The 26,908-nt window shown below is 37.9% G+C and overlaps 1 protein-coding gene across 3 annotated transcripts; it reads left to right on the plus strand.

The window, feature by feature from the left end:
* The first annotated feature begins 336 nt into the window (after positions 1-336).
* LOC138851910 (MSL complex subunit 3-like) lies at positions 337-15,262 on the plus strand. Of its 3 annotated transcripts, none has more exons than XM_070081442.1 (8): positions 337-544; positions 3,391-3,465; positions 3,717-3,746; positions 4,815-4,888; positions 11,847-11,935; positions 12,245-12,354; positions 12,545-12,586; positions 13,965-15,262. In XM_070081442.1, exons 3-8 carry the CDS (start codon positions 3,739-3,741, stop codon positions 13,972-13,974), a joined length of 333 nt encoding a protein of 110 aa, XP_069937543.1. In that variant the 5' UTR covers positions 337-544; positions 3,391-3,465; positions 3,717-3,738; the 3' UTR covers positions 13,975-15,262. The 3 variants fall into 3 exon arrangements, with proteins under 3 accessions (XP_069937543.1, XP_069937541.1, XP_069937542.1); XM_070081440.1 differs by having other exon boundaries at positions 339-544; positions 11,847-12,022; XM_070081441.1 differs by having other exon boundaries at positions 339-544; positions 3,724-3,746; positions 11,847-12,022.
* The last annotated feature ends 11,646 nt before the right edge of the window (positions 15,263-26,908 follow it).

The raw sequence follows: 26,908 nt of genomic DNA on the forward strand, positions 1-26,908 counted from the left end.
ACAATTATATCACATAAATGTTAAACCTAAAACCCAATCTAACTTTATTATTTTTTAAATGCACTACCTAACAGAATACTCCATACGACTGAATGTACAACAATGCAAGCAACCATATGACCTGTGTTTGTAATACTCACTTGTGCTTTATAGTTATCTGTTTACATTAATGTTTTATCACTGATTTCATCATTGCTTAGTTAATCTTAAGTTAATTTTAAGCCAGCCCGTAATGCTATGCATAGTATAAGTGGCTTTGGCATACTGCTCTTATCTGTATTTCTTTGTACCTCTGTATGTGTGCTCAAATTGGAAATAAATAAATAAAAAAAAAAACATCAAAAGAGGAGTCATAGAAAACGTGGGAGTCAAGAGGGACGGCGTCAGCAGCACAAAAACACTACTGCCAATAAGCCTTTCTGTTGGGCACCACCACCACACCTTGCCAGGGAAGGGGAAGGTCCCTGAGGCAGAGCACACTGTGTTACTGGGCATTAACAGCCCTCCAGGCAACAGTTCTCACACCACAGCTACAGCAGATGAGGTGTGATATTTCCTTCAGGGCTCTTGATCCGCGGATTTGAAACTAGTGCCCCCCGTCCCTCCCCTGTCTCTCGTTCCTCGGATCAGTGTCTTGGTTATCTTATAGGGGACATACAATGTACATTACATATATTTAACCTAGAATAACCCAGTAAAGAATTTTTATTTATTCACGATATGGAGTTTATTTACATTTTATGTCATGTCAGCAAAGTCTCAAAAACTCCACTGGAAATAAGCCACTGACTATTTTTGGGGGATTAAAATAAGATTTAGTTCGGATTTTTAACCCTGCAGGGTTAGCTACCCAGGATAACCCAAGAAAGTCAGTGAGTCATTGAGGACTGTCTGTCTTATTTCCATTGGGGTCCTCAATCTTGTTCCCCAGGATGCGACCCACACCAGTCGACTATAACACCCAGGTACCTACTTGCTGCTAGGTGAACAGGATAACGTGTAAGGAAACGCGTCCAAATGTTTTCACCCCTCCGGGAATCGAACCCTGACCCCTCGGTGTGTGAAGCAAGAGCTTTGCCAGCCAGACCACAGAGCCTATACTCGCCTAGTTGTGGTTACAGGGGTTGATTCACAGCTCCTGGCCCTGCCTCCACTGGTACTTATGTGTACCTATACCTGAATAAACCATCAAATTCAAACCATACCACAGGTGGGGATAGAACTCGCGATCAGTCTCAAAATTCAAATCCAAATTTTTATCTGTTATGCAGTACACAAATAATGTAGTTTGTATGTAATAAAATAGTGTTAAGCACAAGAAAGCATGCAGTACATTTCATAAGAACATAAAGAAGGAGCACTGCAGGAGGCCTACTGGCCCATGTGAGGCAAACGAATCCTAATGCTTAAAGACTACTGAAGAACTATATGATAGATTACTTTGTAGGGTTTTTAAATGTACAAAAAAGAGATGTAGGTAAATGAACAGCATTACAATTTTAAAAGTATTCATTAGTATTTAAAACTGATTCAATGCTCTTGTTATCTACTTGTAGAAATGAAGGTTGTTATTAGTAGTAGAAGTATTAGTAGTGTTAGTATTACTAGTGTTAGTATTATTATAAATATTAGTGTTATTAGTATTAATGTTATTGATATTATTGATACGGGCACTGTATGTCCCTTATGGGCTTTGTACTTTCTTACCTCAAGCTTGATAACCTCCCATTTCCCCAGGTGTTTTATTACCGCTTCCTTCTAGAAAGTTACCTTAATGCCAGTGAGGGGGAGGCGCTTGTTGGAATTATTCTTACCTAGGTGTCAGTTGACTCGTGGAGGTTGCATCCTGGGGAGAGAATTAAAGGAATAGAATGAAAATAAGCTAATATCTGATGGTATAACTTTATTAACCTCGGTTACTAACTTCAGAAGTTAATAATTTAAAAGATGTGGTACTGTTGCTACTGTCATAAATAATAATAATAATAATAATAATAATAATAATACCTATCTTTATTTCTACAAATACATGTACATGGTACACAGTCCTAGCTGACATCAATGACATACTACTACATAGAATGCCGCTTGTTATGCTGAGCATTTCGGATAAATAGTCAGTTTTATCCCAGGATGCGGCCCACACCAGTTGACTAACACCCAGGTACCCATTTTATACTGATGGGTGAACATGGACAGCAGGTGTCTTATGGAAACATCCCCAACATTTTCCAGCCATACCGTAGATTTGAACTCCGGACCTCAGTGTGTGAGCTGAGTGCGCTAACGATCGAGCTACGGGACATGTATGTGCTAGGTACTACTTTGGTATGCGATCTATGTGTCATGAAGCTACTTTGGTATGCGATCTACAAGAAAAGTAATAACCTAACTTAACCCTTAAACGGTCCAGAGAGATCGACGTTCAAATTCGTATTGCTACAAAAGTAGATCTACTTTTTTTTTACATATTTTCAAATATAACAAAAAAAAATGCAGATAAAAGTTTTTTTACACGTTTTCAAATGTAAAACAAAAAAGAAGATCTACATTTTTTTACATACTTTCAGATGTTGAAAAAACGTATATATACGTTTGGACCATTTAAGGGTTAACCTAACCTACTTTGGTAGGCAATCTACAACAAGAAAAGTAGTAACGTAACCCGACCCAACCCAACGACATTATGTTGATCGAAACACTGGAGCAAACGCTGAGGCAATTGAAAGAAGCTGGATAAATACTACTAAAGTTCCAATTGCATACCAAAGTATAATTTACTTTTGTAGATCCTGTTGGCTATGTAGATCGCATACCAGAGTAGCACCTATCTGCTATTACTGTGGGCTTTTCCATGTAAATGTATTGTGAACTTACATGACACCAAAGAAAGTAAACTTTACAATATATCTCCAAGTGAATGCAAAATAACAAGGGAATTTTACTGCGAGTGCTATTCAGCTTTGTCCTTATTGTGATTGAAGTAAAGAATTATTTAGTTATACATTCACAAATTTTTCTCCTGTACTGGATTCTAATTTACTCTTGCCTTTACCATTTAAGATGTAAAATTCATGTTAACTACCTTAGTGCTAAGTTATGATTATGATAATAATAGTCATGTAATTACCTTAATGTTGTTTGTGTTGCATCACTAAGATTAAATGCATTACTTATCATCATTTGCTTGTCAGAATTGTCTTTTTTTATATTCATACCTTTATTTTAAAGTTCTGCAGTTAGTCATATTGTGTGCAGTGTGTATATATTTATGTGCATTGTGCCATGTTTATGGAAAGGTGTATGAATCATTGTCTACATTCTCACTTTTTGTTTCTACTCTTTTCTTATTTTATACATCTGCTTTTTTTTTTTTTTTTTGTTTTTTAGATACAAGCTATTGAGGTAGTAGACCAGTTGGCTTGGGCTACCCAAGGAAGAACTACCATGGTGGAACTAAAATAGGTACAGTATTAGTTTTGGCACAGTAATTAATATAGAAACCCTCCATTTTCATACAGTATTTTGTAATGAGAAAAATGGTCATGCAGAAATGTCAAAAGTGCAGAGGATGATGATCATTAATTAAATATATATGCATGCATTTTAAGTCTCGATAATGATGTGATTGTGTAGTATGTTTTTCCTTGTCTTCACTGTTATTCCCAGCACCTCATGAATTTTTTTTTTCTTTCACATGTCTGTTCCTGATAAAGCTTGCAGATCTTCAAGTGTAGGATGTACAGGTATTTGGTAATAAGCCTTATGATGGGGTGGCATGCTCACCTGCTGTATTTATCACTCTTCCTACACACACATACACACACACACATGCGTGTGCACATGCACACACACACATGCACAAATGTGCCATCCACATTCTTGATTGGCACATTTTCCTTCTGAAACACTTGTTACTTTTCCTTCATATGTAAGTGCATATTTGACATCACCACACTCTTGGGTGGCATGTTCACCTCCTTCGATACTAGCTATTTTTCCAGCATAAACACAGATACACTCATGGGTGGCATTCTGGCCTCTTGTAACACCTTTTGCTTTTCCTACATTCACAAGCACACAACACAACTTTCTTCAGCATCATTTGTTACTGTCAAGTGTATTCAGTCCTTGCTGCCTTTTAGGTAAGAATGTAATAAATATTGTTTTTGTAAACCCTCTTATGAATTGACACTACAGTATACAATTTTGTCCTAAATGCAATTGACAAAGTGCATATTTTTTTGCATAGTGTTTGAAAAAAGCATTGATAGTGTACTCCATAAACATGGAAGTATCAGGTTACTTGAAAAACTTGTTAGTCAGCACCATTGAGCCTTTTCCCCTTCAATCCAAGTTGGACCTAAAGGTGAGGTATTTGGAGAGGCACTACCATCCTTGCTGCCTACAGTTTTTCTCAGAGTATTGCATGCATTACACATTGTGTGTGTATCATTTTATTCTCTGGATGTTAACCATGGTACCCAAGAGGATTATTAGTGATGCTAGAGGTGACAAGAAGAAGAATAAGCATGAATAGCTGACAGTATTGAAGAAAGTGGAAATTTTAGTTATGCTTCGAGGATGTGTCATGCAGACTGCCTACTTTTGTAGTCTTTGAGAATTCATTATCTGAACAACTGTAAATAATGAGAATAAAATAAGAGTTTGTGCAATGAGCAGTGTATTTTGTGACCTAGTAAAAATGTCGGAGGTCAGTACTTCAGGGTAAGGCAGACTAGAAATGCATAACAATGCTTGAGCTCAAGTAAAATTAACTACTACTGATAACTCTGTATCCACTTCATCACAAGAACCACAACCACAGTCACCACTTCAGCCCAGGAGGGCCACATCAGTGCTCCCCACACTCTTCTTAGTCAACAAGGTAAGATAAACTAGAGTAGTAATTTGTACCTTGTAGAATACTGTATTATAAATATAAGTTTTCGGTGAATTGGAGATATATGGACCATAACCCTAATATTCTTATATGTTCTTCACTTCACATACCACTAATTTCCACAGGGAACTGATTTTCCAAATGTATCCCTCATATGAAAGGGTTTACTATATATGAAAGAAAAGTATGTTTTTCTTTTGAATAAGCCATAGGTGTCATCGTATATTATCCTAGGAATTGGAGCTATCCTTTCCCCTTCCCTGTATGAAACCTGATATTTTATTCCATTTCTTGAGTGCTGCATGACCCCATTATAGTACAGTAGGGCCCCACTTATATGGCAGGTTAGGTTCCAGGCTACTGCTGGAAAACAGACATCGCCGGAAAGCAGAACACTATTTTTTCCACTTATAAATGCGTATAAATGCCATATAACAAGTTTACACTAACATATACAGGTCCGTCATAACAAATCCAGCAGTCAGACATCTGGTTCCATCAGTTATTCGGCACTAATTTTGGCTAGCATAATTTCGAATTTCCAGGGTCACCACACCAACCTGCTGGTACTGTTTGGTGGCGCTACTTTCTGCATAAGTCATTCCAATTTCTTTTTTCCATTTATTGTTATAACCTGCTTACTTTTAGCTGTTCCAATGAATAAAAGATATGCTTCTCGATGTGTAAAGCACATATAAAGTATGTACATTGTCCGTAAAAGATAAGGTGGATTGAAGCCACTGTCGGTTGCCATGAGCTCAGTCTTGTGATGCAGGGGAATGTACTTTATTATTATGCTAATATCAACATTACAGCTTATTTGCCTATCACAGTTGATCTAATATGACATAATAAACAATATAAATAGCATAAAAACATGTTAAATACTCCAGAATGAATAATATTTGGCATAATACTGAGCAGTTCGATGGAGGTATGAAGAGGACATGGGATACAAGTACAGTGGTCCCTCGTCCCATTCGTTTTACAGTCAGTAGATATTTTTTCACCCCAGAAGTATGTTCAGGTGCCAGTACTGACCGAATTTGTTCCCATAAGGAATATTGTGAAGTAGATTAGTCCATTTCAGACCCCCAAACATACACGTACAAACGCACTTACATAAATACACCATTCCTGGAGTTGCTACTATTAACGAAATCTACGATTTGTGAATCAATTTTCCCCATAAGAAATAATGTAAATACAATTATTCCGTTCCTGACACCCAGAAGTATTAAAACAAAAAATTTTTTTACATTAAATATACATGTAGTACATAATACAGTGGGAAATGATGAATGAAACATTAACAGCATAACACTTACCTTTATTGGAGATTCTTCTTAGTGTATGGGAGACTGGAGGAGGAGAGAGATTGGATTGTTTATAGTTTGGAAGGAGAATCCCCTTCCAGCAACACCTCACGTTTCAATTGCTTTTCTGGGGTTGCTTCTCTTCTCTGTTTCTTAATGCCACTAGGACCACCTTGAGAGTCACTGAGTCCTGTCTCGCAAAATAACTGGAGAGAGCTCTGTTTCTGGTGTCTCTTTAACACTTCCCTAAAATGGCCCAAGACTTTGTCACTGTACATGTTGCCAACATGGCTTGCAACAACCTTGTCAGGGTGATGTTTCTCCATAAAGCTTTCCATCTTACCCCACATAGCAAAAATCTCTTTAATTTCTGAAGAAGGCACCATCTTCCATCTCTCTTCCTCCTCCTCTGCAGCAAGATTCTGAGCTGCGATCTGTTGCTGTTCCTGCTGAAGCTCTTGCAGCTCCTCAGTGGTGAGCTCTTCGTTGTGGTCTTCCACCAATTCTTCCACATCCTCCAAACTAACATCCAACCCCATGGAACTCCCCAGTGCCACAATTAATTTAACAACAGACATAGGCTCATCAGGGTCAGTCCCAAACCCTTCAAAATCCCTCTTGTTGACACAATCTGGCCACAATTTTCTCCAGGCAGAGTTCAAAGTCCTGGTAGTCACTCCCTCCCAAGCCATACCTATAAGGGTTATGCAATGGAGGATGCTGAAGTGTTCTCTCCAAAATTCCCTTAGGGTCAAGTGAGTGTCTGCGATCACAGTCAAGCACCTGTGAAACATTGCTTTGGTGTAGAGTTTTTTAAAGTTTGCAATGACTTGCTGGTCCATGGGCTGGAGGAGAGGAGTGTTATTCGGGGCAAGAACTTTACTGTGATGAACCCAAACTCCTCGAAAATTAGGTCATCCAAGTTTGGAGGATGAGCAGGTGCATTGTCCATTACTAGCAGGCACTTGAGATCCAATTTCTTTTCCAGGAGATACTCCTTCACACTAGGGCCAAACACTTCATTGAACCACTCGACGAAAATTTCCCTCGTGACCCATGCCTTACTATTAGATTTCCAAAACACACACAATTTACTCTTCATAACATTGTTTTTCCTGAACACTCGGGGATTTTCAGAATGGTACACTAGTAATGGCTTCACTTTGAAATCCCTACTAGCATTAGCACAGAACATTTGTGTCAGCCTGTCTTTCATAGGCTTGTGTCCTGGCATTGCCTTTTCCTCCTGTGTAATGAAGGTCCTCTTCGGCATTTTCTTCCAAAAGAGGCCTGTTTCGTCACAATTGAACACTTGTTCAGGTTTCAGTCCTTCAGCCTCTATGTACTCCTTGAATTCATGCACATATTTTTCAGCTGCCTTGTGGTCCGAACTGGCAGCCTCACCATGCATTACCACACTTTGTATGCCAGTACGGTTCTTAAATCTCTCAAACCAACCTTTGCTGGCCTTAAATTCACTCACATCACCACTATTTTCAGGCAATTTCTTTACCAGATCATTGTGCGACTGCCTAGCCTTTTCACAAATAATCGAAGTCATAAGAGTATCTCCTGCTAATTGTTTCTCATTTATCCACACCAGTAATAACTTCTCAACCTCTTCGAGTACTGGTGATCTCATTTTTGTCAGCATAGTTACCCCCTTTGCAACAACAGCGTCCTTGATTTCCTTTTTCTTGGCCACTATGGAACATATGGTTGTGTAGGGTTTCTTATACATCCTGGCCAGTTCGGCCACACTTGTACCACTTTCATATTGTTCAATGATGTTTTTCTTAAATTCAATCGTATTTCTCACCTTCTTTACCACAGGCTTGGCACTAGGAGCTTTCTTTGGAGCCATGGTAGCTTATTTAGTACTTGCAAGCACTAAAATAAATGGAATATTATGAAATATTTTGCTGGAGCACATGAGGGGACCTTCGCTCACTGGTAAACAATGCCAATCTGGCTGCCGCCCCGGCTCACGCCGTGGGTACGCGTCCTGGATGAACTACTACTCGCGAGTCAACCTATGAAAAGCGAGCCCATGTTTATATGAAAACATCCCTATGATTTCCGAAATCTATGATTGCCAAGGACTACGAAAAGCGAGGGACCACTGTATGTGCCATTTTCCTATCCCTGTCTTCGGGGCTTATATTAGAGAAAACGGAGTATAGCACAGGGCTAACTGGGATATACACTCATAGTGCACCATAAAACTGAAATAGAAAAGCTATGCTATTTTCTTTACATAGATTATCATACATAGCAGCATATGTGTAGAGAACCTAGGATAACCCAAAAAAGTCAAAGTGACTTATTTCTAGTACCTGGCTTGGGCTTGCCATATATGATTTTTTTAAATAATTATTTTTCTCAGTTGTTTCTTGGGCTATCTTATTGAAACGTGGGCAATGTATGATGGAAAGATGCTTCTTAACGTACACCAAAAATGAAAGAAATTGGGCAAAATTATGGAGTTCATTCCTCAGCCATTAGCCGCCCCTTAGCGGTATATTTTTGTATGGTTTTTATTGTTGTATTATTGCTTTTATGATCTCATTTGATAGACTGGAAGATATATTACAGAAACAGATATGATTTTGATTGGTTTCACAACGAAAAGTACCTTGAAATTGTGCTAAAAGTAGCGGAAATGTTTGATTCTTTAGCGATGTTCAAGAGTAAACAAATCACGTCACTGTCTAATATGTGTCCGCCTGCCAGTCCAAATTCCAGTACGCAGTCACGAATGGATTGACATTATTTATACAGTTATTACAATAATGCAGTAGTCCGCATAACAGTAAATCTTATATTTTTTGTGTGAATAAATATTCCAAATGGTAAGCAAGAGAAATATAAGAGGGGCCTGGAGCCATGACTAATGAACAGAGAAAATGTAATTTTAGTGCCAGGAATGTCTGTATTGTTTATTCTGGACCCTATTTTGAAATTGGCATCTTTTGAAATTTGTGAGAAATTGGTCACATAGCCAATTTCTGACCACTTTATTGGGTAGTTGAAATAGGTGAATGGGCAGTTTCTTGTACTCAGTCGAGAGAATAGAAATAAAAAAGTTTATTCAGGTATACACAAATACAATTACATAGATTATCATACATATCAGTGTATGTATAGAGAACCGAGGATAACCCAAAAAAGTCAGACAAAGTGACTTATTTCTGATACCTGGCTTGGGCTTGACATATATGATTTTTGGTAAATTAGAGAAGGTGTGGAATTAATAAAAGTATTAGTGAGAAGGCTGAAGAGGGGTTGTTGAGATGGTTTGGTCATTTAGTGAGAATGGATCAACGTAGAATGACATGGAGAGCATTTAAATCGGTAGGAGAAGGAAGACAGGGTAGGGGTCGTCCTCGAAAAGGTTGGAAGGAAGGGGTAAGGGAGGTTTTATAGGCGAGGGGCTTGGACTTCCAGCAGGCGTGCATGAGCGTGTTCGATAGGAGTGAATGGAGATGAATGGTATTTGGGACCTGACGATCTGTTGGAGTGTGAGCAGGGTAATATTTAGTGAAGGGATTCAGGGAAACCGGTTATTTTTATATAGCTGGACTTGAGTCCTGGAAATGGGAAGTACAATGCCTGCACTCTAAAGGAGGGGTTTCGGGATATTAGCATTTTGGAGGGATATGTTGTGTATCTTTATACGTATATGCTTCTAAACTGTTGTGTTCTGAGCACCTCTGCAAAAACAGTGATTATGTGTGAGTGAGGTGAAAGTGTTGAATGATGATGAAAATATTTTCTTTTTGGGGATTTTCTTTCTTTTTTTGGGTCACCCTGCCTCGGTGGGAGACGGACGACTTGTTGAAAAAAAAAAAATTCTCATTTGTTTGTTGGGCTATCTTATTGAAACTTGGGCAGTGTATGATGGGAAGATGCTTCTTAACGTACACCAAAAATGAAAAAAATCGGAACATAAATAACGGAGTTCACTTCTCGGCTATTAGCCGCCTCTTAGTGGTATATTTTCGTATGATTTTTATGATTGTATTCTTGTTCTTTTGGTCTCATTTGATAGAATGGAACATATATTACAGAAATAGATGTGATTTTGATTGGTTTCACGACAAAAAGTACCTTGAAATTGATCTCAAAGCTGCGGAAATGTTCGATTTTTGCCGATGTTCAATGAACTATCTTGTGTAAATAAAGTTGGTTAACTTTATTAAGTGTATTCTAACCTAACCACTCTGTAATCTGGCAAACTCAGTAATCCGGCACACTAGAGGTCCCAGTGATGCCGGATTTGTCATGGCGGACCTGTATTAAGTCAGCAATAGAACTAGGCATTAAAAACAATAAAAAGTAAAATACACACACAGTACACCCGTTACTTATCTTAAAATATTTGTAGTCTTAATGTAGGGTGAGAGGTGAGTTTTATTTGTAGGAAATTAGGTTTGGGAGGTATGGTAGCCAGCCAGGTCAGCCCACCCCACCCAACCTCACCCCACCCCACCCCACCCACATGTAATATACTACGACGTTTAATTAAAGCACCCCAGAGTGATAAATTACATATGCAGTACTTTGAATAATTACCTTAAAATATTTGTAGTCTTATTGTAGGGTGAGAGGTGAGTTTTATTTGTAGGAAGTCAGGTTTGGGAAGTATGGTAGCCAGCCAAAGCAGCCCTCCCTGCCCCTCCCCACCAAAACATAATGTTAAAAAACCAGGCAAACACGTCTGGTTTTCGTTCATACACATTTGCATTATTCCATAATACAAGCACTATACTTTGTGTACAAATTGTCTCCACGTTGATACAGTAGAATAAGTAAAGAGAAACACTCCCATTCTCATGTAACACCATTTTTAGAAGAAATGACGTTCTGAGTGAAGGCATACGAAAGAAATAGTTTTCTAGTTACCCCAGTAATATTATAGTGTACACATTTTCTCTTGATGTTGGGCTACAAGTCGCCTGGCTACTGCAAGTCCTACAAGTCCTACAAATCCTAAAATTCGCCTGGCTACCACATCTCATATTTATGTTAATTTATTCTACTGTGGGGTGTATTTATCATGTTTATATGTTATGTAGTGTGTTTATTATATAATTTTGAAAAAATGTTATAGATGGATTAATGGAACTGTCTATATTAACATAATATATGACATTTAATGTGCCCAAGAGATTACGTATTACTGTATTATTAATATGGCATCGAGAGTAGAGAGACTTAGTGATTTTAATGTGTACCTGTATGCTAGCACAGTGTGTAAGTATATTTAGGTACAGGTACACATAAGTAAAATTATCAGAGTACATATAAAATATGCAATATCTTTAAAGCACTTGAAATTTTGGGAAGTTTCCATACATAATAGAGAGATGTGCTCACGGAGAATGTAAACAAACTGGGTAGGGCACACCTTATTAGAAAGACGGGGAGCTGTATAGCAAGTTTCAGTCATAATTTGAAATCACTGTATTAGCAGAACGCCATAAGGCGAAACGCCATTAAGTGGGGCCCTACTGTATTATAAATATGAGAATTATTAAATTCTGATCAGGAGATGTTAGCTTTCCCTTTCACAATTTTAAAATATAAACACAATATCTTATGTTTGTATTGTTTAATTTTTTCAGTTATAATGGTGTCAACCCGAGGAGTGAGGGTGAAGTTTAGCGAGGGAGAAAGAGTCCTTTGCTACGAGCCAGACCCAACCAAGGCTAAGGTACTCTATGATTCAAAAGTCCTCGAAGTAGTATTCAATAAAGATGGTAAAGGGCGAAAGCAAATTGAATACCTAATCCATTTTCAGGTATGCACCTTTGTGGCATTGAACCTAAGTTTGTGTTAATTTCCTTCCAGACTTGTTACAGTATTTGTGTTTCCAGAGAGTTTGGAAATGATTAATAATAAAGATTAGCAGCTATCAACATGTCGTTTTTGGCATGTTTTTTTTTTTTTTTTTTTTTTGTAGCACACTTGTTGCTATTTTTATCTTGATAATTTACTAAGTGTAAACAAAATGTCGTTTTAGGGGTGGAATGCATCTTGGGACCGTTGTGTTTCTGAAGACTTTGTGCTGAAAGATACAGATGAAAACAGAGATTTACAGAGACAGCTTGCTGACAAAGCCCAGATAAAGTTGTAAGTTTCTTACCTCTTTATTTTATGTGTGCTGTTTAATGATGGAAATATATTAAGAGTATTGCAAAATTTATTAATTTAGGCATATGAAAAAAAATTCTTGTTGATACACCATTTGATACCATATAAACTGATTTAATGAGGCACCTGTTATGTGAATATAAAATAATGCTAATGGATCTCATTTCAGGTCTATGAAATCAAATAGAGTGCTGATAGGAGGACCGCTGTAGTAAGTTTTCTCTTTTTTTTTTATTAGTTGGTGAAAGAAGTTTATTATATTGGGCTCTTGTATGTTAGAGCCCATCAGGGACCACTGCCAGTCTGCCTCTTGTTTATTTACTTATTCACTCACTGATCAATTTCCATATGATCTCTGAATATCACATTTGTTCACCACAAGAACTCGTGTTGATGAATGTTACTATGAAGGCTTTTTTTTTATTATTAACGTATTATAGGGGGTTTGTCAATTGGCTTTCCTCAAAGACTATTTTTACATGTAATTTCTTTTTTTGTAGTTACCATCTGTGTTAATATTACTTACCTAATCATGTTTTTTTTTTTTTCAGCTTTCAGGCAGTTTTGTTATATTTTGTCATTGATATAGCATTGATTGGCCTATTGGCTCATTGGAATACTTGAGGGAAATTTTCCTTTTAACCCTTAAACTGTCCAAATGTAGATCTACGTTCACATGCGTAGTGCTCCGACCTTGATTTTCCCCATTTGAAAGCATGTAAAAAAAAAGTAGATCTATGTTCAGAGCTTGCTGCACGTCCAACGTTTGGACAGTTTAAGGGTTAATTAATGGTTTGTGGATGTACAGTTGTCCCTATAAATTTGTGGGCAGGGGGAGGGGGTATGTCCCTAGAGGTCTAGTGAAGCCACAATCTAAGTAATCAAAATAAAGTCTGCATAACAAATTTTGATTCAGATTTGGGCTCATTCCTTGTTTCAGAGAATATGTATCTGTACTGGACTATATTAATCAGGTTAATAATGATGTTGAGAAGTAATAATGCAAACAGCTTGGTGTTATTTGCAACCAGGACAGAAGAAATGATGTGGACTAGCATGTTGAGAAATGAAACCCTCTTTTGGATATAAGAGTACTAGTCACCAAGCAGGTGTAGTTCATTTGGCAGCAGAAAACTGAATTTGATGTCTTGATGCAGGAGACTGATGTCACTTTCTCGTGCACTTTTTCTTTCTATGCCCTTATGTTGTGGTGTATAGAACCTCCAACCTCTTGACACTTGCTATGTTTTGAAGTCACAGGCGATTTGAGGAAGAGTCTCATCATGTGGTGTCTACCTCAGCCTGTCTTTGCAGAGAGATATATATGTGTATTTACCCATATTTAGCTAAAGAAATAGAGCTATGCTTGTGGTGTCCAGGCATTTTTTTTTATAATCATAATTATTTTTTCTTACAATTCAATAGTTGTTGCATGCACTACCTCCTCCTGATGCTTATTTCTATCACCAGCCACTTTTATTTGTAAAGAAACCCTTCCTGCTTGTTTTTCACTTCTTCATAATTAAAGATTGTCCTTTTGTTCTCATGTTGCCAATTCTAAAAAACTTTCCCCATCTTTTTTATCATAGCCTCTCATGAACTTAAAAGTGGTTATCCTATCTCCTCCTCCTCCATTTTCCAGCAAAGGTAAGTTTAGTGCTTTTAGTCTTTCTTCATATTTTATGTTGTGTAATTCTGGAATCTGTTTTGTAAAGCTGATGAATTTTTTTATTGCATGTGTCCTTCCTTAATTCTCACAATAAACACCTCAGTTCTCATAATAAAAACTTTTGGTATACTTTGTGAATCGTGCCGATAACGTATGGTAAATATACATTGCACGTAGTTTGGAAGTTAGGAGGAGGTGCGGGATTGCCAAAACTGTTGTCCAGAGGGCTGAGGAAGGGTTGTTGAGGTGGTTCGGACATGTAGAGAGAATGGAGCGAAACAGAATGACTTCAAGAGTGTATCAGTCTGTAGTGGAAGGAAGGCGGTGTAGGGGTCGGCCTAGGAAAGGTTGGAGGGAGGGGGTAAAGGAGGTTTTGTGTGCGAGGGGCTTGGACTTCCAGCGGGCATGCGTGAGCGTATTTGATAGGAGTGAATGGAGACAAATGGTTTTTAATACTTGACGTGCTGTTGGAGTGTGAGCAAAGTAACATTTATAAAGGGATTCAGGGAAACCGGCAGGCCGGACTTGAATCCTGGAGAGGGGAAGTACAGTGCCTGCACTCTGAAGGAGGGGTGTTAATGTTGCAGTTTAAAAACTGTAGTGTAAAGCACTCTTCTGGAAAGACAGTGATGGAGTGAATGATGGTGAAAGTTTTTTCTTTTTCGGGCCACCTGCCTTGGTGGGAATTGGCCAGTGTGTTAATAATAAAAAAAACATTGCACGTACAGGATTAGTGAAAGAAGTAGGACTGCATAATGGTGAATCTGTATAAAATAAGGGATACCATGCAAAAACCTGCATAATCCAGGTTGGGTCTTCAATACAGTGTAAAGAAATTGAACATGCAATACCTCTGTTCATATATTTAAAGACTAGCCTAAATTTAGCCATTAAGGGGTATATGAATCTCCTAGCATCTGGGTTAATATGGCATTCTGGTGAAAATGCTATTCCATAACACTTAATTTTCATTGAATCTTATTTTATTTTTGCTGATTTCCATCACATGACTTTCTATTAATTTTCACTGTTTTTTTCCTCAATTTGTAAATCATTTTATAAAATGTTTGTTTTATTATGTTTCTTAGATTCTCCTTTCCAGTAACTCACCCTCTTTAGCTTTTTTGTAGTTTTAAAATTAATTATGTGAACTTTGATAGCTTTCATTATAATACACATAAATGCTGCATGCTAATCTACATTGCTCTTGCATAATTTTTGTTGAGATTAAGACACATGTGCAACATCTGGGCATCTTTATTGTAGACGTTTCGCCATCCAGTGGCTTTATCAATACAAATTCTAGGACATAACTTGAAGACAGTAGGACTATATACAGAAGATGAGGTAATCAGTAGCTCAACCTAGAAGTAGGTGCAAAGAGCACCGTAGTCTTGGAGATTCTTCAGAATCTCCAAGACTTGGGTGCTCTTCGCACCTACTCCTAGGTTGAGGGACTGATTACCTCATCTTCTGTACATAGTTCTACTGTCTTCAAGTTATGTCCTAGAATTTGTATTGATAAAGCCACTGGATGGCGAAACGTCTACAATGAAGATGCCCAGATGTTGCACATGTGTCTTAATCTCATCTTGTCGGTATTATATACCATTCGTACATAATTTTTGTTGCTATCATAGCAGACTAAGTTATTTGTAAAATATTTGTCTTTGATCTAAAATTTAATTATTAGTATATTACTGGCACTCCAAATATTCAGTCCTTTTTCACTGATAGCTTTTTTATTTAAAATGCATTTTAGAAAAATTGGCCTGTGAATAAAAAAATGCCTACTATCTCTCTTAATAGAATTGTATTTTTCATTTATTTGCTAGTTTGCATCTCTCAACAAAATGTTGAAAATAATCCAGAGTGGACACAGTTCATTTAAGTGGACACAGTTCATTCATGCATGCTTTTAAAATCCATAGCAATATCTCATCTGGTCTCACTGCTTTACTATTCAGTATTATATCTTACAATATTTTACAATCTCACACAATTCTTTGAAGAATATCTTTCATGCTATTTTTTTTTACAGATCTGTTTAGGAGCTTTAGTTAAAAAATTTTACTTCAGTATTCTTTTTCAAAAATTTTCTCCTCCTAGTACTGTACTGCATACAGTATTTGTTTCTAGCTCTTATATAGGTTAGACAGATTTATTAGGATGCATTTTATAATGATTACTAGTTTTTTTTCACATACTATAGCCCTCTAAAATATTCTCCTTGAGCCACTTAAAATTTTCACTTTTGGGATACCATTCTCTGTACCAGTATCACATTACATAACTCCTCTTATATTTTATTTATATGTTACTTTAAATCTAGTTTATGCAAAACTTTTTTGGCTGATGTAATATCCTCTCTTCTATTATTCAATCTATCCTAATTGCTCTTATTAAACCATTCACTGTTTGTTACATAAATCTGCATTATGAGGGATTGCTTTATCTAATAGGATTGAAATCATTTACATTAAAAATTAGTTTGTTTCCTACATGGATAATAAGTTGGTAGACACCAGTCATTCATGGAAGTACTGTACTACTATCCTGCCTCTTGAGTGTGAAATGGAAACCTCTTAACCATGAACTTTTTCATTTCTAAATTTATCCTGGTCCTGACAGTTCTTTTGCCATTTCTACATGCTTTTCCTCCTTCTGAGACATTCTTGTGTAAGTTTTTTCACCTTCATGCTACACACCTCACATTTACTACTTTTCTAAGAGTTACACCTGCTTTTTCATCTTATTCCTTGTTTATCTCCTATTGATTTTTTTCACTGATTGTCACCTCTAAAATAAAGTTGCTGCATCATGTTTTCTTTCATTTATTACCATATTTCCTTCACAGTTCCTCCTGTATGGCCATTTCTTTTATTTCTATCCTCTTGTTTACTTAGAATTTCCTTCACTAATTTATTTACCTGCACTATTTAATTTTCAAAACTTAATTCTTCCTCTTTTCAGCAAGGGTAATGCTTTCAAAGTGATTTTGTTTTTGAAAGTTTGTTACTGATATTGAAAAATTCTGTAATATTCCAGTGTTGTTGGGTTATTATAAATTCCACATATAATTTCATTCTGATCAGGACACTAGTTTTGGAATAATTATATTGCTTTGTTTTGGAATTTTTCAAAATTATCTATTTTCATTACCATAGTAAATTTTTGCATGAAACTAACACACATCTCACCTATCCCATTCTTAGTCTTAGCTCTGCAATATTTGTCCTATGGGTAAAAGCAGAAGAGAATATATATCCTTTCATGGTTATGAATGTTCTCACTTGATGAAATGGAGTGTTGCCCTTTTAAATGTAAATTTTTCTATGGATTTTTTATGCAAAAGTAATAAGTCTAAATTTTCTTTAATAAAAGAAATTCCATTAACAAATGATCAAAATTGACTCGAAGAGCACTACATATTTTAAGGGCTATAATTTTTCTTGATTTTTATAAAATACTTATCAAAGAGAGAATGGAGCGAAACAGAATGACTTCAAGAGTGTATCAGTCTGTAGTGGAAGGAAGGCGGGGTAGGGGTCGGCCTAGGAAAGGTTGGAGAGAGGGGGTAAAGGAGGTTTTGTGTGCGAGGGGCTTGGACTTCCAGCAGGCATGCGTGAGCGTGTTTGATAGGAGTGAATGGAGACAAATGGTTTTTAATACTTGACGTGCTGTTGGAGTGTGAGCAAAGTAACATTTATGAAGGGGTTCAGGGAAACCGGCAGGCCGGACTTGAGTCCTGGAGATGGGAAGTACAGTGCCTGCACTCTGAAGGAGGGGTGTTAATGTTGCAGTTTAAAAACTGTAGTGTAAAGCACCCTTCTGGCAAGACAGTGATGGAGTGAATGATGGTGAAAGTTTTTCTTTTTCGGGCCACCCTGCCTTGGTGGGAATCGGCCAGTGTGATAATAAAAAAATAACTTATCAAAGTGATAATTTACCAGTCAATTTTGCTGAGAGTTCCCGTGGTACATTGATGATTTTGGGTTAACATAAGTATATAATTTAATTCTACTTAGAATTATTGAATTACAGTAAATCCTAAAAATTGTACTGTTAATTCCTTTAATTTCGATGTTTATTGCAGTATATCTGTAAAATGTGTGTACAGTATTATATTAGGTATACACTAGAGTACTTCAGTGTTTCATTTTTGCTATTTTTAACATTCTTATATAACAGACACTCAGACAATTCCCTATTAGTCCATTATATCGAGAGTTTACTGTAATATTTTGTTTCAAAATGATTGTTGTTTCACAGTTAATAAAATTTTTGACATGAAAGTAACACAGCTTGTACACCCCAATCCCAGTTCTACTACTGTATTCTAATATTGTCAGCTGTAACTGAGTAACAAATACATATATTGCTGTATATAGGTAGTAGGTTGGTAGACAGCAACCACCCAGGGAGGTACTACCGTCCTGCCAAGTGAGTGTAAAACGAAAGCCTGTAATTGTTTTACATGATGGTAGGATTGCTGGTGTCTTTTGTCTGTCTCATAAATATGCAAGATTACAGGTAAGTCTTGCTACTTCTACTTACACTTAGGTCACACTACACATACATGTACAAGCATATATATACACACCCCTCTGGGTTTTCTTCTATTTTCTTTCTAATTCTTGTTCTTGTTTATTTCCTCTTATCTCCATGGGGAAGTGGAACAGAATTCTTCCTCTGTAAGCCATGCATGTCGTAAGAGGCGACTAAAATGCCGGGAGCAAGGGGCTAGTAACCCCTTCTCCTGTATATATTACTAAATTTAAAAGGAGAAACTTCAGTTTTTTCTTTTGGGCCACCCCACCTCAGTGGGATACGGCTGGTACGTTGAAAGAAAGAAGACTCAGACAATTCCCTATTAGTCCATTATATCGAGAGTTTACTGTAATATTTTGTTTCAAAATGATTGTTGTTTCACAGTTAATAAAATTTTTGACATGAAACTAACACAGCTTGTACACCCCAATCCCAGTTCTACTACTGTATTCTAATATTGTCAGCTGTAACTGAGTAACAAATACATATATTGCTGTATATAGGTAGTAGGTTGGTAGACAGCAACCACCCAGGGAGGTACTACCGTCCTGCCAAGTGAGTGTAAAACGAAAGCCTGTAATTGTTTTACATGATGGTAGGATTGCTGGTGTCTTTTGTCTGTCTCATAAATATGCAAGATTACAGGTACGTCTTGCTACTTCTACTTACACTTAGGTCACACTACACATACATGTACACGTTTATTTATACACACTCATCTGAGTTTTCTTTGATTTTATCTTAATAGTTCTTGGTCTTATTACTTTTCCTTTTATATCCATGGGGAAGTGGAATAAGAATCTTTCCTCCGTAAGCCATGCGTGTTGTAAAAGTCAACTAAAATGCCGGGAACAATGGGCTAGTAACCCCTTTTCCTGTAAAGATTACTGAAAAGAATAAGAAGAAGAAAATTGTCAAAGTGGGAAGTCTGAATGTGCGTGGATGTTGTGCAAATGATAAGAAAGAGATGATTGTGGATGTTATGAATGAGAAGAAACTGGATGTCCTGGCTTTAAGTGAAACAAAGCTGAAGGGGGTGGGAGAGTTTCAGTGGAGAGGAATAAATGGGATTAGGTCAGGGGTTTCAAATAGAGTTAGAGCTAAAGAAGGAGTAGCAATAATGTTGAAGGATAAGCTATGGCAGGAAAAGAGGGACTACAAATGTATAAATTCAAGGATTATGTGGAGTAAAATAAAGATTGGATGTGAAAAGTGGGTTATAGTAAGCGTGTATGCACCTGGAGAAGAGAGAAGTGTAGAGGAGAGAGAGAGATTCTGGGAAATGTTGAGTGAATGCGTGGGGAGTTTTGAATCAAGTGTGAGAGTAATGGTGGTTGGGGATTTCAATGCTAAAGTGGGTAAAAATGTTATGGAGGGAGTAGTAGGTAATTTTGGGGTGCCAGGGGTAAATGTAAATAGGGAGCCTTTAATTGAGCTATGTGTAGAAAGAAATTTGGTAATAAGTAATACATATTTTATGAAAAAGAGGATAAATAAATATACAAGGTATGATGTAGCACGTAATGAAAGTAGTTTGTTAGATTATGTATTAGTGGATAAAAGGTTGATGGGTAGGCTCCAGGATGTACATGTTTATAGAGGGGCAACTGATATATCGGATCATTATTTAGTTGTAGCTACAGTTAGAGTAAGAGGTAGATGGGAAAAGAGGAAGGTGGCAACAACAAGTAAGAGGGAGGTGAAAGTGTATAAACTAAGGGAGGAGGAAGTTCGGGCGAGATATAAGCGACTATTGGCAGAAAGGTGGGCTAGTGCAAAGATGAGTAGTGGGGGGGTTGAAGAGGGTTGGAATAGTTTTAAAAATGCAGTATTAGAATGTGGGGCAGAAGTTTATGGTTATAGGAGGGTGGGGGCAGGAGGAAAGAGGAGTGATTGGTGGAATGATGAAGTAAAGGGTGTGATAAAAGAGAAAAAGGTAGCTTACGAGAGGTTTTTACAAAGCAGAAGTGTTATAAGAAGAGCAGAGTATATGGAGAGTAAAAGAAAGGTGAAGAGAGTGGTGAGAGAGTGCAAAAGGAGAACAGATGAAAGAGTGGGAGAGGCACTGTCAAGAAATTTTTATGAAAATAAGAAAAAATTTTGGAGTGAGTTAAACAAGTTAAGAAAGCCTAGGGAAAATATGGATTTGTCAGTTAAAAACAGAGTAGGGGAGTTAGTAGATGGGGAGAGGGAGGTATTAGGTAGATGGCGAGAATATTTTGAGGAACTTTTAAATGTTAAGGAAGAAAGGGAGGCGGTAATTTCATGCACTGGCCAGGGAGGTATACCATCTTTTAGGAGTGAAGAAGAGCAGAATGTAAGTGTGGTGGAGGTACGTGAGGCATTACGTAGAATGAAAGGGGGTAAAGCAGCTGGAACTGATGGGATCAGTGTTGGAGTGGTTGGTACTTTTGTTTAATAAATGTATGAAAGAGGGGAAGGTACCTAGGGATTGGCGGAGAGCATGTATAGTCCCTTTATATAAAGGGAAAGGGGACAAAAGAGATTGTAAAAATTATAGAGGAATAAGTTTACTGAGTATACCAGGAAAAGTATACGGTAGGGTTATAATTGAAAGAATTAGAGGTAAGACAGAATGTAGAATTGCGGACGAGCAAGGAGGCTTCAGAGTGGGTAGGGGATGTGTAGATCAAGTGTTTACATTGAAACATATATGTGAACAGTATTTAGATAAAGGTAGGGAAGTTTTTATTGCATTTATGGATTTAGAAAAGGCATATGATAGAGTGGATAGAGGAGCAATGTGGCAGATGTTGCAAGTATATGGAATAGGTGGTAAGTTACTAAATGCTGTAAAGAGCTTTTATGAGGATAGTGAGGCTCAGGTTAGGGTGTGTAGAAGAGAGGGAGAATACTTCCTGGTAAAAGTAGGTCTTAGACAGGGATGTGTAATGTCACCATGGTTGTTTAATATATTTATAGATGGGGTTGTAAAAGAAGTAAATGCTAGGGTGTTCGGGAGAGGGGTGGGATTAAATTATGGGGAATCAAATTCAAAATGGGAATTGACACAGTTACTTTTTGCTGATGATACTGTGCTTATGGGAGATTTTAAAGAAAAATTACAAAGGTTAGTGGATGAGTTTGAGAATGTGTGTAAAGGTAGAAAGTTGAAAGTGAACATAGAAAAGAGTAAGGTGATGAGGGTATCAAATGATTTAGATAAAGAAAAATTGGATATCAAATTGGGGAGGAGGAGTATGGAAGAAGTGAATGTTTTCAGATACTTGGGAGTTGACGTGTCGGCGGATGGATTTATGAAGGATGAGGTTAATCATAGAATTGATGAGGGAAAAAAGGTGAGTGGTGCGTTGAGGTATATGTGGAGTCAAAAAACGTTATCTATGGAGGCAAAGAAGGGAATGTATGAAAGTATAGTAGTACCAACACTCTTATATGGATGTGAAGCTTGGGTGGTAAATGCAGCAGCGAGGAGACGGTTGGAGGCAGTGGAGATGTCCTGTCTAAGGGCAATGTGTGGTGTAAATATTATGCAGAAAATTCGGAGTGTGGAAATTAGGAGAAGGTGTGGAGTTAATAAAAGCATTAGTCAGAGGGCAGAAGAGGGGTTGTTGAGGTGGTTTGGTCATTTAGAGAGAATGGATCGAAGTAGAATGACATGGAAAGCATATAAATCTATAGGGGAAGGAAAGAGGGGTAGGGGTCGTCCTCGAAAGGGTTGGAAAGAGGGGGTAAAGGAGGTTTTGTGGGTGAGGGGCTTGGACTTCCAGCAAGCGTGCGTGAGCGTGTTAGATAGGAGTGAATGGAGACGAATGATACTTGGGACCTGACGATCTGTTGGAGTGTGAGCAGGGTAATATTTAGTGAAGGGATTCAGGGAAACCGGTTATTTTCATATAGTCGGACTTGAGTCCTGGAAATGGGAAGTACAATGCCTGCACTTTAAAGGAGGGGTTTGGGATATTGGCAGTTTGGAGGGATATGTTGTGTATCTCTATACATATATGCTTCTAAACTGTTGTATTCTGAGCACCTCTGCAAAAGCAGTGATAATGTGTGAGTGTGGTGAAAGTGTTGAATGATGATGAAAGTATTTTCTTTTTGGGGATTTTCTTTCTTTTTTTTTGGGTCACCCTGCCTCGGTGGGAGACGGCCGACTTGTTGAAAAAAAAAAAAAAAAAAAAAAATATAGGTATGAATGTTCTCACTCCTGGTAATTTCAAAATTCTACCTTTCACATTCACTGTTTTTTTTTAAACGTTGTCCTATGCAAAATTAAGTTGTCCACAAAAAGCTCTTCAGTAAAATAAAATCGAACAATAAATACTAAAAATTGATGAAAGGAAGTTGATACCAGCTGCATAGCTGTTGTTTTGCTGTCAACATTTATAATTGAAAACTTGTTTTAAGTAATAAATATTTTACTTTAATGCATGTTGAGTATTCCATGTAAAGTGTAAGGTAGTTATTATTGAAAGAATTGAGGGTAAGACGGAGAGCAGCATCGCAGATAAACGAAGAGGTTTTAGGAAGGGGAGGGGATGTGTAGGCCAAGTGTTTACTGTGAAGCATATAAGTGAGCAATATTTATATAAGGGTAAGGAAGTTTTTGTTGTATACAGATTAGGAGAAATTTTTCCCTGGGTAGAGGCATGGCTGACAAATAGACAGCAGAGAGTTGGCATAAATGGGGAGAAATCGGAATGGGGGCACGTCACAAGCGGTGTTCCTCAGGGGTCAGTGTTGGGCCCGTTGTTCACAGTTTACATAAACGACATAGATGAGGGAATAAATAGCGACATAAGCTAATTTGCTGATGACACTAAAATAGGCCGTCCAATTCATTCTAATGAGGACACTAGAGCTCTCCAGGATGATTTGAATAGACTGATTCAATGGTCGGAGAAGTGGCAGATGCAGTTTAATATTGACAAATGCAAAGTTCTAAATGTTGGACAGTTAAATAACCATGCCACATATAAACTAAATAATGTAGATCTTAATACTACTGATTGCAAAAAGGATTTAGGAGTTCTGGTTAGCAGTAACCTAAAACGAAGACACCAGTGCATTAGTGTTCGCAATAAAGCTAACAGAATTCTTGCCTTCATATCTAGAAGTATAAAAAATAGAAGTCCTCAGGTTGTTCTTCAACTCTATATATCCTTGGTTAGGCCTCATTTAGACTATGCTGCTCAGTTCTGGTCACCGTACTACAGAATGGATATAAATGCTCTGGAAAATGTACAGAGGAGGATGACAAAGATGACCCCATGTATCAGAAATCTTCCCTATTAGGATAGACTGAGGGCCCTGAAACTGCACTCTCTCGAAAGGCGTAGAATTAGGGGGTATATGATCGAGGTGTATAAATGGAAAACGGGAATAAATGAAGGGGATGTAAATAGCGTGCTGAAAATTTCCAGCCAAGACAGGACTCGCAGCAGTGGTTTCAAGCTGGAAAAATTCAGATTCAGGAAGGATATAGGAAAGCACTGGTTTGGTAATAGAGTTGTGGATTTTTAAAACTAACATTGTGTAGTTTTAAAAATAGGTTAGATAAATACATGAGTGGGTGTGGGTGTGTGTCAGTTGGACCTGACTAGCTTGTGCTGCTGAGTCTGGTGTAGTGCTCCATCCTTGAGTGGAGGTGACCAGACTGGGTGGGTCATTGGGCTAATCTGGGGGGGGGTCATTGGTCTAATCTGGGGGACATGGACCTGCTCTGCATGGGTCAGTAGGCCTGTTGCAGTGTTCCTTCTTTCTTATGTTCTTAAAAGGCATGTGATAGGGTGGATAAGGAAGTAATGTGGCAGATGGTGCAAGTGTATGGAATAGGTGGAAGGTTACCGGAAGCAGTTACGAGTTTTTGAGGATATTGAGGCTCAGCTGGGTGTGTAAAGGGAGAAAGTTGAAAATTTACATAGATAAAAGTAAGGTGGTGAGGGTATCAAACAATTTAAAGAAAAATTGGACATCACATTGGAGGGAGGGAGTATGGAAGAAGTGAATGTTTTCAGATATTTGGGAGTTGACTTGTAAGTGGATGGGTTTATGAAGGATAAGGTTAACCATAGAATTCATGAAGGAAAAAATGCAAGTTGTGCGTTGAGGTATCTGTGGAGACAAAAAAACGTTATCCGTGGAGACAAAGAAGGGAATGTACGAGAGTATAGTGGTACCAACACTTATATGGGTGTGAAGCATGGGTTGTAAATGCTGCAGCAAGGAGGAGGCTGAAGGCAGTGGAGATGTCGTGTCTAAAGGCAATGTGTGGTGTAAATATTATGCAGAGAATTCGTAGTGTGGAAATTAGGAGGAGGTGTGGGGTTTCTAAAAGTATTAGTCAGAGGGCTGAAGTAGTAGGGTTGTTGAGGTGGTTTGGTCATTTAGAGAGAATGGAACAAAGTAGAATGTCTAAGAAGCATATCAATCTGTAGGGGTAGGAAGGCAGAGTAGGGGTTGTCGTAGGAAAGGTTGGAGGGAGATGGTAAAGGAGGTTTTGTGGGCAAGGGGCTTGGACTTCCAGTAAGCGTGCGCGAGTGTGTTAGGAGTGAATGGAGATGGGTGGTTTTTGGGACCTGACAAGCTGCTGGAGTGCGAATAGGGTAATATTTTATGAAGGGATTCAGGGAAACCGGTTAACCGGACTTGAGTCCTGGAAATGAGAAGCACAATGCCTGCACTTTTCTCCTTTTACTGTCAGTCCCATAATATTATGGCTTGCAAGCCAGAGTCGGTCCCGAAATGGTACGCCAAAATTCTAAGGGGTTCAAATCTTGCAGGAGAAAGCTGGTAGGCCTACATATGAGAGAATGTGTCGTCTGAGTTGTCAGTGTGTGTGCAGTATAAAAAAAAAGCCTGCAGCTCGCAGTGCATAATGAGAAAAAAAGAGGCCAACCATATTTTTCATTTAAAGCAGTGACTTTGCTGTGTATTTTCATCTGGTATTTATGGTTGTATTCTCGTTTTCTTGGTCTCATTTGATAGAATGGAAGGATTTTGAACAGTTTACGGACTATAAGTACCTCAAAATTGGGCTCAAAGTAGCGGAAAAGTTTGATTTTTGCCAATGTCAACTGGTGGGTCAAATATGCTTTCACAAATGTGCTGATATTATTTACATACGCCATTTTTACAATAATGCAGTATGCATAACAGTAAGTCTTCTGTTTGGTATGAAAAAAAAATCAAAATGGAAAGCAAGCATAATATAAGAGGGAGCTGGAGATATGACTAATGAAGAGAGAAAATTTATTTTAGTGCTAGGAATGTTTGCAGTGTTAATTCTGGACCCTATTTTGAAATTGGCCTTCTTTGAATTGTGTGAAATTGACCAAATTACCATTTTCTGACCACTGTTGGGTGGCTGAAATCAGTAAATGGGCGGTTTCTTGTTCTCAGTCGATAGAACAAAAGGAGTTCTAGTGAAATAGCTACGAGTTTGGTCATCTGGAGCAATGGAATTGGGTGAAAATGGGACTCAAAGTGGGCACCGATGCCTAAATATCGCTGTTACCGCTAACTTTGCGAGAGCATAATTCCATAAGTTTTCCATCCAATTTTGTACTTTTGGTGTCATTAACATCAGGAAAAGATTCTCTCTCATTTCATAAGTTTTTTTTTTTTTTTTTTTTTTTTAAATTCTTCAACACTGGGAGCAAGTTTGTGAGCAGGGGTCTCGACAGTGAAAGGGTTAAAGGAGGGGTTTGAGATATTGGCAGTTTGGAGGAACATCTAAACTGTCATGTCTGAGTGCCTCTGCAAAGACAGTGATTATGTATGAGTGATGGTGAAAGTGTTGAATTATGATGAAAGTTTTTTCTTTCTTTTTGGGCCATCCTGCCTTGGTGGGAAACAGCTAATGTGTTTAAAAGAAAAAAATTAGGGATCAGGTTATTAGGGTGTGATGTCACCATGGTTGTTATTATGAACACAGGTAATAAATGGGCTGTGAGACCTGGTCATAATGGGAATTGGAGCAAACAAACTCAGCAGTAGACTATAATGTATATTTGCCTACACCCCACTGTGTACAGATATGTACAATATGTAGACAGAATAATAATAAATGCTCACCACAGTGACAGATGGCAAAGCAAAAGCCAGAGAGAGAGTGCACCATATTCAACCAGCAGGTAGGCAAGTCTGCCAATGCTTCCCGCAAGTGAACCACGTTGCTTCTGCTTTGGCGGGCTTGCCTGTGATTGGTTAATGAACCAAGGTACTGATCTAATGATGGGTTTGAAGGGCATGGGTTCGATTCCCAGCCAGAGTAGAAACATTGGGTGTGTTTCTTTCTACCTGTTGTCTATGTTCCTCATCAGTAAA

Source organism: Cherax quadricarinatus, unplaced genomic scaffold, assembly GCF_038502225.1.
Source record: "Cherax quadricarinatus isolate ZL_2023a unplaced genomic scaffold, ASM3850222v1 Contig2758, whole genome shotgun sequence".
NCBI lineage: Eukaryota > Metazoa > Arthropoda > Malacostraca > Decapoda > Parastacidae > Cherax > Cherax quadricarinatus.

Bases quoted from the DNA above. Each gene is read 5' to 3' on its own strand.
- LOC138851910 (XM_070081440.1), top strand. The intron at 4,889-11,846 runs GTAAGATAAACT...TAATTTTTTCAG, and splicing joins CACTCTTCTTAGTCAACAAG to TTATAATGGTGTCAACCCGA. The intron at 12,355-12,544 runs GTAAGTTTCTTA...ATCTCATTTCAG, and splicing joins GACAAAGCCCAGATAAAGTT to GTCTATGAAATCAAATAGAG.